This window comes from Marmota monax, unplaced genomic scaffold (genome assembly GCF_021218885.2).
Source record: "Marmota monax isolate L192 unplaced genomic scaffold, Marmota_monax_Labrador192_F-V1.1 WCK01_AAM20220418_F8-fsc00061, whole genome shotgun sequence".
Lineage (NCBI taxonomy): Eukaryota > Metazoa > Chordata > Mammalia > Rodentia > Sciuridae > Marmota > Marmota monax.
In genome coordinates, this window is record NW_026695230.1 from 5,350,176 (window position 1) to 5,364,834 (window position 14,659).

General features: G+C 37.0%; 1 protein-coding gene across 2 annotated transcripts in view; it reads right to left on the minus strand.

The window, feature by feature from the left end:
• Nell1 (neural EGFL like 1) overlaps window positions 1-14,659 on the minus strand; it is an 840,108-nt gene that overhangs the window by 593,799 nt on the left and 231,650 nt on the right. For both annotated transcript variants that reach the window (XM_058576884.1, XM_046438336.2), the window contains exon 11: window positions 13,952-14,051. In XM_058576884.1, the coding sequence (XP_058432867.1) occupies window positions 13,952-14,051 (100 nt within the window). The remainder of the gene's footprint in view (window positions 1-13,951; window positions 14,052-14,659) is intronic.

Genomic DNA, 14,659 nt, shown 5'->3' on the forward strand with positions numbered 1-14,659 from the left:
CTGAGGCCTAGAAATTGCTCTCAGGGAAAATGCCAACTTTCCTGTACTTGCTTATTTCAATGATATCACACTTTTCTAATATTTCAGGTCTCTGATTTTCCCCCTTCCTCTACTGCTATTTCTACCAGAATTTTTTTAATGTGCATATATTATACAGCATTTGGGGTATACTAAGAATTCATTATACCTACCACAAAAATTGTAAAGTTCAAATATGTTAAGATATATGAGGGTACTTTGTTATCTTTAAATCAGTATATTTTAGGGAATAATAATTACTATGCTATGAAACTACATGTTGTGGTCTCATAGAAAATACTAGATTTAGGATCTGATGCATAATTCAGAGCCTGCAGTTAGCAAACACTATAAATCACTTTGCCTATCTAGGTGTATATACCAAGAATGGATACTATCAGTGATTTCCAAAGTATGTTTCTCAGAGTCCTGGGCACAGATAAACTGTGACATAGGGTTCAAGTTATCCACTCCTGATTCAAGTAGAATACTTATACTTTTATGTTTTTGACATATGGATCTTGGAAATGACAATTTGTGGCTTAAAAATACGGAAATCAACTAAACTAGATAAAGTCTAAATTTAATTCCTTTTTGATGAAATTCTAGAAGATTTTTTTTCTCTGAAATAAAATTTTAATCCAAAAATAATTAGGCTGTGCTTTATCTAGAGGATGATAATAATTGTTATTAAATAATAATAATAATAAAATTTATGTATATATAATATGCCTGGCATTATACTGGATATTTTAAATGAGGACAAAAGCATTATACACCTTATTAATACGCTGTTCAAAAAGTTAAGTAGACTGATCCTTGTAAAGCACTTAGAACAGTTACTGATACATACTACAAAAGTCAATAAAGGGTACCCACCATGATGATCATGTTGATGTTAACAATGATTAAAGCTCAAAATAATAATGCTGTTATCCTCAACTTCAAGATAAGAGAAATTTAAACTCACCAACACTTATCTAGTAAGTGGAGATGCCCATATACTTTCCATTATGTTATATACCCTTCTGACAGTAAAACTGGCAATATTAAATGAAAGACACAGCCATTCCTTGAGATAATAGAGCAAATGTGTAGCCCTAGTGAGCATGCTATTATATCCAGCCTCACTACCTATGGCCTGTGTACTGGTGATTACTCAAGTCAAGAGTAGAGCAAGAGTGTAACTTGTTGGAAATCTGAAACCTCTGATAGCTGAGAACACTTCTGCATGAACTTGAAAGGCTTACAGTAACTGTTACAACTAAAATAATTTGATGTTTTGCTACCAAAGGGCAACTTTAAGCATCACAGATCTCTTACCCAGACTAACTGCCTATATTTTACTTCTCATCTTAGAATTGATCAATAATTAAGTTGTCATATTTTTCTTCATTCTGAAGTTTTAACCAACATCATATGGTCATCTTTTATCACAGTTATTCTTTGTCTATATTTCTTTTCTCTCCCTTTCCTTTTTACCTGCATTTGATAGCCTGGAACAAAATCCCTCAAACACTGTTATCAACATACATCAAAACATTATATTATGCCCCATAAACAGATGAGGGGAAAGAATATATTTTTTAATTAAAAATAAAATTTAGAAAATAAACAAACAAATTTATGGTTAAAAAAATATTTTTCCAACATCTATCAAGCGTGTGCCATGTCAACTCACAATTCAAGGAGTTAGAAAATTTTTATTTTGAGGACAGTGAAGGGCCCAAGGCAAACCAAACTTATCATCAAATCCACTTTGGTTGGGCCTGACTATCATGTCAAAAATATGTTTAATTAATGTAGGCCTTCATTGAAGCAGTATTTATTCAGTCTCACTTGCCTTTCTGTACCACTGAGTAATCATTTACTCAATATTTATAGGACATTTACTATGTGGGTAAACATCTTGGAACAGTGCAAAGGTATTTAGAATATGCTCTGTCCACAGGGAAATTGCAAACTTTAAAGAAAGATAAACCACATACAGGCGTAACATCAACATAAGGCAATCTACGTTAAGTGAGATGCAAGGAGTACAAATTGTCAGCATCTGAGGGATGGAGAAATCTTTTCTAGATGATGCAAAAACTATAGCAGACAGAAACATGGAAGTAGCAGGACACAGACACTTGTGGGAGGAAACAGAATTTCAATCCCTGAGGAAGGGGAAGTTTGGAAAATCTTAAATAATCTGACACAAGTATTACAACAATAATTAACATTTCTTGAGCATGTACTATGAGCTAGGCAATCAGTTAAGTGCTTTACATATGGTAGTCATTTAATTATATTAACAATTCTATAAAATTCAATTATTATCCCTGCTTTACAAATGTGGCAATTTGAAGTTCAAAGAAGTGAGTGCACTTGTGGAAGTTACCATAACACAGGTCTGATTGAAGCCACAGCCCATTAACACCATGCTGCTATTCCACTGTCTTTCCAAGAGAAACAGATTTCTATACATTCTATCCAAGGGATAAAGAGGATACACTTTCTGAATGCATATATTCAAACAGACTATAATTTACACTTTCAAATACACACACACACACACACACACAATTATGGCTTGGGTATGAGGTGTCTCCCCAGGAGCTCACTTTAAGCAATGCAGGAATGTTAATGCTCAGAGATGAAATTATTTCCTTATGAGACCTGTAATCTAATTCATTTGATGAATTAGTAAAAAATTTGAATGGACTAACTGGATGGTAACTGGAGGCAGGTTGGAGGCATGCATGCCTTTGGAGTTTATTTTTTATCCCTTGCTTCTCATTCATCTCCTCCCTCCACCACCACCCCCACTGTCTTGCCCTTTCTCAATCTGCTCCCCAGTTGCCATGAGCTGAGATGCTTTCTTCCTCTACACCTTTCTATCATGATGTTCTTCCTCACCTCGGACTCAGAGTGGTAGAGTTGGATAACCATGGACTGAACCTCTGACACCATGAACTCAAAATAAATCTTTCCTCCTCTAAGTTATTCTTGCTAGGTATTTTAGTCAAAGCAACACAAAGCTAAGACATGTTTTCTGCCAATAATTCCAAGTCTTCCTCTTTAAAACGTCTAACTTTAGCCACTCCAACTTCTTTCAGTCAGAGTTTATATCTCATTCATTTCTCTCAACCAGAAGTTTCCTGCATAGGTATAGTTGTATGAATTAATGATTGACTTATAGATGTATGGAAAAATGGATGGGTAGTAGTATGGCTGGGTAAATTAAAGACTGAATGAACAGATACACGAATCTGCACAGGCTGCATTCACCCATCATAACCACTTAGAGGGCAAATTTGACTCATTTCTAGTCACCATATTTCTTTCTTTAAACATTTTTATTGAATTATAATTTACATTCCATAAAATTCAGCTATTGTAAGTAGATAGTTTGATGATTTTAGTAGATTCACCCAGTTGTGCGACCATAACCACAATCCAATTTTAGAACACTTTCATCACCCCAGCTGGTGAACATCCTTCTTAAAACCCCACCTCAGCATCTGAGTTGGCTTCCAGCTCATATATCCTCAATTAATTCTCCACCTTCCAGAATCCTTCTAACAGCTTTGTCTTTCTTATCTGGTATGTCTGAATAGCATGACATTTAAGATTCACAGCTTTCTTTCCTGGATGTTTGTCTTCAGTTGCTACTGAGCAAATCTTTCTCTCTCTCTCTCTCTCTCTCTCTCTCTCTCTCTCTCTGTGTGTGTGTGTGTGTGTGTGTGTGTTGTGTGTGTCTCGAGTCCTCCAGCTAGACTTGGCAGATTTTTTTTTCTTCTGCTGGTGATCGACACAGTTTGATACATGAGTCTCCTCAAAGTCATCCTCCTTCTTAAATACTGATTTCTTGTTTTTATTTGTTATGAAATTAGAAGCTGTGACCAGATTGTAGAAGACACACACACATACACTCACATTTAAATAAGTTGCCTAATTTTAAAGTTTTTAATTGACTGTTTTAAATAAGTGACTCTATTCTGTCATTACAAGCACACAGCATCACTTTAACTAAGACTGACATGAATACAGAGAATATCTTCATTATAAAGATATTGAAATCTTCCAATATGCCAGGCTTATTGCTAACCATGTGACACATATTACCTCATGAAGCCCTCATAACACCCTAAAGATGACATTTATCCCCATTGTACAGCTTAGGAAAGGTATGGCTTGGACTTTGCTTATCCAAGGTAATGAAACCAGTAAGTGACAGTCACAAGTTGACTTGAAAGTTCTTGTTAGGACCACTAACAATATTTAAATACTTAGGGGTATAAACAACTACTAAGGACTATTCTCTGAGAATGTGTGTAGATAATAACCCTCTGTGTCCTATAAATTATTTTTTTAGTTGGTACATTTGGGCCCCAACTGTAGTTTCCGCCAATCTGTTCTTAGAAGAAATTAAATCTAATTGTGCCTGATGATTTTAGAACACCTACCTTCCTCTGGAGCAATAATTGGGGGATCACGGTCCCCCTTTACATCACAGGAAGTTACACAAACCCATATTATGCCATTGTCGATAGCCCACTGCCAATCCATCCAGATGTCAACTCACGATTCACCCTTACGAACACAGGGGCCTGGGATGCAGATGTGGTAGGGTACTTGTGAGGCCCTGGGTTCCATCCTACTCCACTTTACTATCATTTCTCGCAAAGATATCTCCTTCCTTTCCCCACTCTGATTTGTCTTTAATCTATTTTCCACACAAAAGGATTCTTTAAACTAGATTGGATCATGTCACTCTCTTCCTTAAAAATCTTCCAAGGGCTTCCCATTTTATTTAAGAGAAATACAAAATCTTTAACTTCGACCCAAGGTAATAAACACCCCTCTCCATCACATCCTTACAACCACTTCAGCCTTCCTGCTAATGCCTCTAGTATGCCAATCTCTTTTCTGACTCAAGGTCCTTCAAACTTGTCCCACAAATTCAGAACATGATTACACATCCCTACAAGAATAATTTCTCCTTGGGCTTCAAGTCTTCAGGATTAAATAAAGTCTACTTATGGAGCAGGGCTGGGGGATATTGGTCAAATGGTACAAGGTTTCAGTTAAGTAAGAACAGTAAGTTCTGGAGATCTATTGTACCTCCTGGTGACTACAGTTAATGATAATGCATAATACACTGAAAAATTAGTGAAGTCGATCCAAATGTTATCACTACACAACCAAAAAATGTAAGTGTGTGAGGTGATAGATATGTTAATTATATTGATTTAATAATTTAAATCAATGTATACACATTTTGTAACCATTAATATATGATTTTTACTTGTCAATTATGCTGAATAAAACTGGAGGAAGAGATTTTGTTGGTGTATTATAATTATACAAAATAGCGGGATTGACTGTGATATATGCATTTCATTGCCCAGTACCTCCCCTTTCCCTTCACACATCCCTCACCCCCAGCACCCATTATCTACTCTACTGATCTTCATTCCATTTTTATAAAACCGTTCCCTCTCTAGATTTCATATGTAAGAGAAAAATGTATGACCTTTCACTTTCTGAGTTCAATTTATTTCACTTAACATTGTGTTCTCAATACCATCCATTTTCCCATAAATATCATAATTTCATTCTTCTTTAGGGGTGCATAAAACTCCATTGTATATACATATCACATTTTCCTTATTAATTTATCCATTGACAGGCACCTAGGCTGGTTCTTAACTTAGCTATTGTGAACTGAGCAGCTATAAACAAGGTGATGCATGTATTGCTATATATGCCGACTTTAGTTTTTGAATAAATACTGAGGAGTAATATAGCTGGGTCATATGGTATGTACATTTCTAGACTTCTGAGGAGACTCTGTACTGATTTTCATAGTGGTTGTACTAATTTACGATCTCAGTAATGGTGCATAAGTGTTTCTTTTCTCCCTGCATTCTCCGCAGCACTTATTACTGTTTGTATTTTTGATGATTGGCATTCTAACTCAAGTGAGATGAAATCTCAGTGTAGTTTTCATTTGCCTTTTCATGATTGTTAAAAGTAACAAATATGTTTTGTATTTGTGGGTCATCAGTATTTCTTCTTTTGAAATATGTGTATTTAGTTCATTTGTTCATTTATTTGAGGGGATTTTAATATTTTATTTGTATATTTTGATACTAAGTTATTTTTCAGTTCTTTATATATTCTGTATCCTATGTCAGAAGAATAGCTGGCAAAGATTTTCTCACATACCATAGACTTCTTTTCACATTCTTAATTGTTTCCTTTGCTGTGCAGAAGTTTTTAAATTTGATGCTACTTAATATATTAATTCTTAGTATTATTTCCTGAGTTTTAGGAGTACCATTGAGGAAGGTGCTGCCTGCACTTACATATGTTGGAGTTTTAACCCTGTTTTCTTCTAGTGATTGCAAAGTTTCATATCTAATTCCTAGGTCTCTGATTCACTGTGAGTTGACTTTTGTGCAGGATGAGAGAGAGGAATCTAGTTTCATTTTCTTACAAATACCCAGTTTTCCTGGCACAGTTTGTTGAAAAGTGTATCTTTTCTCCAATATTTTTGTGCCTTTGTCAAATATTAGAGGACTGTATCCATGTGGGTTTGACTCTGTGTCTTCTATCAGTCTATACATCTATCTGTTTTTATGACAGTACCATAATGATTTTGAATCGATACCTTTGTAGCATAATTTGAAACCGGGTATTACGATTTCTCCAATATTGTTCTTTTTGCTTAAATTGTTTTGCCTATTCTTGATCTTTGTTACACTGACCCTTTGCTTTATTTTTTATTCTCTATTTCATTAATTTCATCTCTAATCTTAATTATTTCCTTCCTTCTATGAGTTTTGGAATGAATTTGTTCTTGTTTTCCTAGGACCTCAAAATGCATCATAGGGTTTTCATTTTTGACCTTTCTGATTTTTTAAGGTAAGCACTCAGAGCTATAAATTTTCCTCTTAAAACTGACTTCATAGTGTCCCAAAGACTCTGATATGTTGTAAGAAGAAAAATTTTTGAAACAGAACACAGTCATACATACATATGTGTACACACACATTCTCTCTCTCTCTCTCTCTCTCTCTCTCTCTCTCTCTCTCTCTCTCTCTCTCTCTCTCTCTCTCTCCTCCATTTGGGGAAGATTTTCTTGTCTCCCAAGATTAGATTGAGACCCATTATTCTCTCCCCAGAGCACCCTGATCTTCCTGTTTATAGTAGTTATTAGTAATATGGGTTTATTTCTGTGCTTGTTGGTAGATGTCTCTTCTCACTAGGCACCTCCATAAGGGACGGGCCATGCAGGTCAGTTCACCTTGTACCTGGCTCAGCACATCATAGGCACTCAGTGTCTGTGAGTCAATGACTAAATCCTCAGCATATTTCAAACTTAGAATTAAAAGAGTGTTAAAGATGCATAAGTTGAGCCTCAAAGAGATTAACCACTTTCCCTGTAGATATTCAAGTATTGGTTGGTGAATGAAATAGAAATAGAAACTCAAATACCATTCTCAGTTTCTCCCCACCACCCCATTTGATTCCCTAGCAACAATTTTTCTGATCAGGAGAAATTTAAAAAATATTGTTCCAGCCTGAAGAGACCTGTTCCCCATCAAATACTCGAATTGTCCACTCCATGAAATGCCTGTATCTTCCCAAAGACACAAGCCATCTCTCTTTCTCAAGAAACACTCTATTATCATTCATTGCTTAAAGACTCGATGCAGAAAATAAAATAAAATAAAAATAACTTATCACACAACGGAGCACTCTCTTGAGAAACCAAGATGAATAAGACCCAGTTGGAACTCAAATATAAGTGGTTAAAACGAGCAGATGCTCAAAGAAAGACACATAATCTACTGAAGTAAGTCTTTGGCTTTTACTCAGAATAACTCCTTAATTTTAGTTCCTAGCAGAGATTTCATTCAACAAAAATTTATTAAGCAGCTAAAATATTCTCAGGCACTATGCCAGGTAAATAGGGATTTAGCAAAAAATAAAAAAATTTAAAAAATAACCATCATAAATATGTCTTCATTTATCTTACACATCTAGTGGTGATGTCTGACCTTAAGCACTGGATTATAAGGGGACATTATGATGGAGGAGGACAAGGTGCTCCAGGACTATCACAGAAAATTGTACTAATACAAGGTGTTCAAGAAGGAAATTGGCAGGATGAGCAAGGTTGGCTGGACAAAGAATGTGAGTTCCAAACACAGGGAAAAGCAAGAGTCAACAACATGCTCAAGAAAATGAATGAAGAAACAAACTTTGGTATTACATTTTTCCTCCTCTGGTGGGAGCAGTCTACAATTGGGACTCCCCCAGTAGTCCAGCATCAAGACTTCTATATCCAGTCCAAAATAACATGAGTAAAACAATTTTATTTCTTTAAATCCATTGTCCTGATCTGTGTATAATAAGCTCTCCTCATAATAAAGAAGCCCCCAACACTGCTGCTCTCCAAATTCCTCTCTATACTCTTTAAAACCAGTCATTTCTTTTGCTTCATCTTTGACTTCTACAACCAATGATGGACATGCATCTGCATGATTTACCCCTGTGCATTTTTCACAAGAGGGAATGAAAAGGCTACCACCCCAAAGCAGGACTTAGCATTGCTAACATAGCTAAAGTTTGATTCTTTATAGAGCACAATGGCTTACCCTCAGCCTCCTGCCCATGACATATCCCCCAACAGGTCAGGCAGTGCACCTTTGAGATGATGTTCCTGAACATTCTGAAAATAAACTCCAGATTCTTCTACCCTAAATTGAATCTCAGAAAGTCAATAGCTCTTCCTCCGCTACCACTCACCCAAACTCATAATCCACAGAAGGCACAACGTCATACAGAAAATAGCACATTCATGTGCCTCCAAGGCTTGAATCAGCTCTATACCACAGATGGATCAGGAAGGATGTGGCCTGAAGATCCTTTATGAGATCTGGATCCCTACTCAACTCCAAACCAAAACACATGCCAAGGAGAAACCTGAGCCCTAAAGGATGAGAACAGTCCTTTCCACTTTAGAACGCAATTGGTTTCTTCCATAGCAGTCAAGATTTAAGGGTATTTTTTTCCAAGGTTGTCTAGCCTTAGTTTCAGGTCTCTCTGGAACAATCTGCCTCATTCTGGGGACTTATAGACCCTCATTCATTGGAGCACTTTCAGGGTCACTGAATTCATGAACTCCCTGACACTGTACTTGAAATGCCCTCTGCTCCTAGCCTCAGCCCTGTCTTCCTAGATTATATTAGCTCATGGTCACTGGGGTGTCTATGGATCCATGTATCACTATGCAGAGGACCTGGCCCATCTACCGACTGCTAGTTCCTCTATTTGCACATGAGCTTATATTCTCATTCTGTGCCTCTTAGTTTATATTCTCATCAAGTACCTTTCCAGGTCTCCCTTCATTTCAAATATCCTGGAATCCTCTCTCTCAAACCATTTCATTCTGAATTCACCTAAAACAACAAGGAAGACCGGGAGGAAATCATATGATGCCATGCCAAGACTCGTTGGGAGGATTTAATTGAAGAGCATAAAATCTTAAATAGTACAAATAATCTCAACTAATTTCAGCCCAGACCAGATGACAAGGCAAGTGAGCATGAATTAAAATTACAGATAAACACATTTGGAACAGATGTTGGGAAGAACTTTTCCCCCAACACTGGAAGACATTAACATGCAGCAAAGCCCTCCAAAGTCATTGGCAACACTGAAGATACAATTAGAGCAGATTATGAGGGAAATAAAACCCTGAGGAGAGTGTCAAAAATTTGGGGATGAGTCAAATGATTGCTGTGTTTTCCTGGAGCGGGCATGTGAATACATGGTCAAGAATGTTGACTTTTTACTTTTTTCTTCAGCCTTTAACAGAAAGCAACAGAAATTCATGAGTAATCTTTTTCTGCTGGGTTTACATTCAGGCCTTTATTATTTCTTTCCAGGAAGGAGAATAGATGTCACTCCAATGTGCACCCCTCCCACACCCACAATGGTCTCACACTTCAAGCCAGCAGGCTTCTGCTAGGAGGATTACCTCAAGATAATGAAGAGGGTAAACAAATTTTATGCTGTCAATACAAACCATTCTGAGGCATCAGAGGAAGGCTGCAGCAGTGATTAGCACTGTTCTGAGTGACACTGCTGACAACTGAGACCTTGAGCCCCCAGTGATCCCAAAGTGGCCTCCCCTGCTAGAGTCTATCATCTTTATTCCTTTTGCATGTGTCTTGCCAAACTGTTGTATATCCTTTTCCTAAGGTCATTTTGGCTGCACCAATAACCCAATGGATTTAATTACCTATTCAACTGTTAACCTTCATTTTTCTCTAACGAGAGGGGGAATTAGTTATTGCATTTGGCATGACTCAAGATTTGGAGAGGCAAGGTGTCTGAGCCCCTAATCTGTACACACCTTCTGTTGAGACACTGAGTACTGTTTACCACAAGGTCTTAAGTTTAATTTGCACAAAGAGAAAAACTCAGTGTAAAACTACAGTCTGCACATTTTATTTTTAGCAGTCAAGAGGGGGGAGTGCAGTAAAATACATAAGAAAATGTGCATCACTAAGTCAAAAAAATTAATTACACAATCAAACTAATAAGTTATAACTTGGGGAAAGGAGTCGAAACTCAGCGAAACGGGCTTTAACATCATCTCATCTGCAAAATAGAGAAGACTATCATCGTTCAAAGACGTTGGCATGAAAATAACAAAAACATTCTACGTGACAGGAAGATATCTTCACCCCTACCCTTCTCCTACATTTAGAGAATCAATTTATAAAATGTGATCATTAAAAAAGTGTTATTCTTTTCTAAAGTTGGAAGTCCTTACAGATAACATACTGTCAACCAACTGAGATTGAGGATAAAAACCCCTCTTAGGCAGTTTCCTCAAATGTCCAATCTGAGCTTCTCCAGGTGAGGTGGCTTATACAAGTCCTAATGAGAATGAACCGTGGAAAATTTCAAATTCCACAAGCAGACATAAAAAGATTTTCAACTTAGATTTCTAAGGAAGGATACTCTCAAGGGATAATTTCCCTTAGAGCAATGATATGACACTCACAGTGAGACAGAGAGAGATGATAAATATGCTAATTGAAGGGCCTTTGGTGCAAGTATCGAAAGGTCACAGCCACTTTGGTTTCTGTAGTCAATAGCATCAGGGTGGCAGAAGCCGTACAGCTGTGTCACACCACAGTGCTCATCCCTGAAACACACTTTTCATCTCATCAGACTTCCAACTAGAAGCTTCTTTGTTATTCGGTGGATAATATGCATCCACAAAGCAAATACTGTGGCCTTTCCAATTGCAGGATAAACATTACTTCACATAGAAGTTGGAAGTTGGGTGTTTCTCATCTTTTCACCACTTTCTGTTTTGTTTGTGGTTGGGGGGCAGAAAGAGGAAAGATAAGAAAAACTGAGTAATTTTCCTTAGAAGAGATGCCTGGGCTTTCCAAGTCTTGTTAAAATAGAAATTGTCCAGGCTGCTTCCCTTCCTCCAAGAGTCCACTCAAAAAACACAAACATGGAGGTAAAGGGGGGGGGGGGGACAACAAGAAGGGAAAAGTATTTCTCACAAAATTATGTAAAGATGCTCTTGGGAAATAAATTGGAATTAAGAGAAATGGAGTAAACTTCATACAGAACATAATACAAGACAATAGGATTTTGAGCTCATCACTCATCTGGATATTTTTTAATCGTTATTTAAACTGTATGTGTCTTTTGAAAAAGAGATACCCTACTGCCCAGATTGACAACCTTTCCTTTTCTCGCCACCTGATGCACACAGATCTGAGCATGTGGACAAGTGGGCAGGATGTTCTGGACTGTTCTCTGTTATGTGTCAATAGGAAAGGAGGAGGCAATAATGGTAGGTGGTATTGAAAATGGCCTTAGTGGGGAAACATTGCTTCCTTCATTCCATTGTCTGAAATTTTGAGATAGGAGTAGTATAGAAGAAAGTGAAGAGAACACATGGGCCCAAATGGCTTAGTTAATCCAACTTCCCAATGGAAGTCCCTCCCTGCCACATCTATCCTGAAGACATGTTCCTGTCAAAATGTAGACTTGTCAGAGAGCACAAAACAAACTCTCATACACAAATATCTCCATTCAAAACCATCTGTTTCCAAATGCAAGATTACCTAGTTGAGAAAGAAATGGGAAGGAGAAAGTCCTCAATTTCACAGTGGCCCTGGCTAAGATCAAGTCCATGAAGTCTTGCTCATGCCTCTCACTCTTCCCTAGCTGAGTCAGGTCTGGGAAAAGCCACCAGCTTGCTAGCCATGGGAGCGCTGTATAAGCTTGCTTTTCAGTGAGATGTGACACCTCTCAGTATCTACTGGTAAAGAAGGGCATGCATTCCAGAGAAACGCTAGCAGAAGCAGCGGCACCTGCTCTATAGTAAATTGGGTCAGAGCAATGAAATCCATCCTGAATTTCTGTGGTCTAATCAATGATTCAGCTCTAATGAAACCATAAATCAGAAAGGATTTGCATAAACTGAGTCCCATTTGGCACCTCAACAAATCGCAAGTGATGGATTTTGCATTAAATTATAAGACCTACCTAACAACCTTATTGGTTACCAATAAATGCATCGCTCTGAAAATTCCACTCAAGTTTTAGGCGTTTCTAAGGCTTCCCAGCTGCCAATTTGCTTATAGTCATAAAAGTAGATAAATCAGGGCAGACATTCTTGAGAGCATGCTCAGCATGTCCCTGATTCTAAGAGCCATTCTTGGCTATCATCATACAAAGATTTCCTACGAATTTTGCCAGGGCATAGTTCACTTGGGATTGGAGAGAGAAATCACAACCTAAGTTGAAAACATATCGTGGCAAAATATATATTTTAATATATCAAAAGATATTAGGGAGTAGTCAGCAAATCTGGGGCCACCACCCATTTTTGAAAATAAAGTTTATTGGAACACAGCCACATCCATTCATTTACCTTAGCTCCTGGCTGCTTTCATGCTATAGTAGCGGAGCTTAGTAGTTGTAATTCTGTTAAAATTTTCTATCCCATATATATTTACTTTGAGAACCTTTAAAGAAAATTTTAGACAACCCCTGCACCAAAGAAAAGATGATAAAATATAAGGCTACTTGAGCTAAACTGCTAGGTTACTGAGTCCTCCTTCCTTAACACTGGAAGCATCAAAGTTCAGCCAAAAAGAATCTAATTTGAGAGATAATTGAGTAAGTGAAAAATTTGGGGATAAGTATAGTTTCAAAATAACAGCTATGAGTCTAACAAGATTTCTTTTTAAGATTTTGTATAACTGCTGAGGTTCTCCTAATGCATCTAATTCTGCCCCAGTGAGCATTTCAGAGAGGAAGTGACACTTGAGCTGGAGTTCAAACAAATAGGAATACATTTGGGGATGAAGGTAATTCTAGGAAGAGGAAGCAAAAAAAAAATTTTGCCCAAGAATTAATTAGCAATCAAGTGTTAATTATTTGAAGCTTTTTTTTCCTAAAAGGAAATAAAAATAAAGTTGCATCTAAACATATTCCTTGAGTAAGAATTCACCATAAGTCATTTTTCTCGATCCCACTCATGAGAAAAATGTCATAATGATGATAATGGTTATTATTACAGGAACTATCATTAGCATTATTATACAAGCTATCGTTTATTGAACATTTATCACATGCTGAGTATTATGCTGGGTGTTTATGCATTATCCCATTTAATCTTCACAGCAGTCTTATGAGGTAGGTACTATTATTATCATCCTCATTTTGCAATTGAAGAAACTATGACTGAGAAAGGTAAATAGAATGTTCAAGTTTCTAAGCAGCAGAGCAGAGGTTAGGATCCATGTTATTACGGGTGCACTATTCACTGAACCCTCACACAGCCACCCCAGCCCCACCTAAGCACAGCCCCCTCACCAAGCCCTCTTACCTCTACAGACACTGCAGCACTGATTCTCTGGAAGAATGTGATCCTTTTCTGAACAGTTCAAAGGAGGGCACATTTCTGTAATTTTTACTAAAACTCCACCCTAGAAGCCAAATAACAAAAAAACAAAAAAGATGTCCATAAGTTTAGCCAATGATACAAAGTATAATGCTCATTGTTAATAGCCTACAGTGATAGCAGCCTACAATAACTAATACCACTCCTAGGAACCTCATTAATTATGATAACATTGCAAATTAAATTGATGAGACTCTTAGAAGAGAAGGCACATTTCCTTTTCGGTATGAAAAAAAAATCAATCTAATGTTTTTGAGTATCTACTTTAAAACAGAAGGATGCTAACAGTGATATGCTGATACATTTTTAATAATTGATTCGAGTGGAGAAGGTCTAATTTGTGAAGTTTATTGATCTCTATGGTGTAAGTATTCTAACGATGGTTGATTTTGAGCTACCAACCCAATATCATTGAAAAGAGAGGTGGGGAATTATAAATAGTGAGCTTAAGAGAGTCAGTTCCATCATTCTGCTGGGTAACAGGCATTGTGAACTTCAAAATAAATAAGACATCTTCCTTGTTCTTGGTGAGCTCACAGTTTGGGTGGAAGGAAATAAAAATGACTTAAACTAAAAACCATAATACAGCAGAGTAAGTTCTAAAAACATGGGCTTTGATAGAGGCATTCTAAT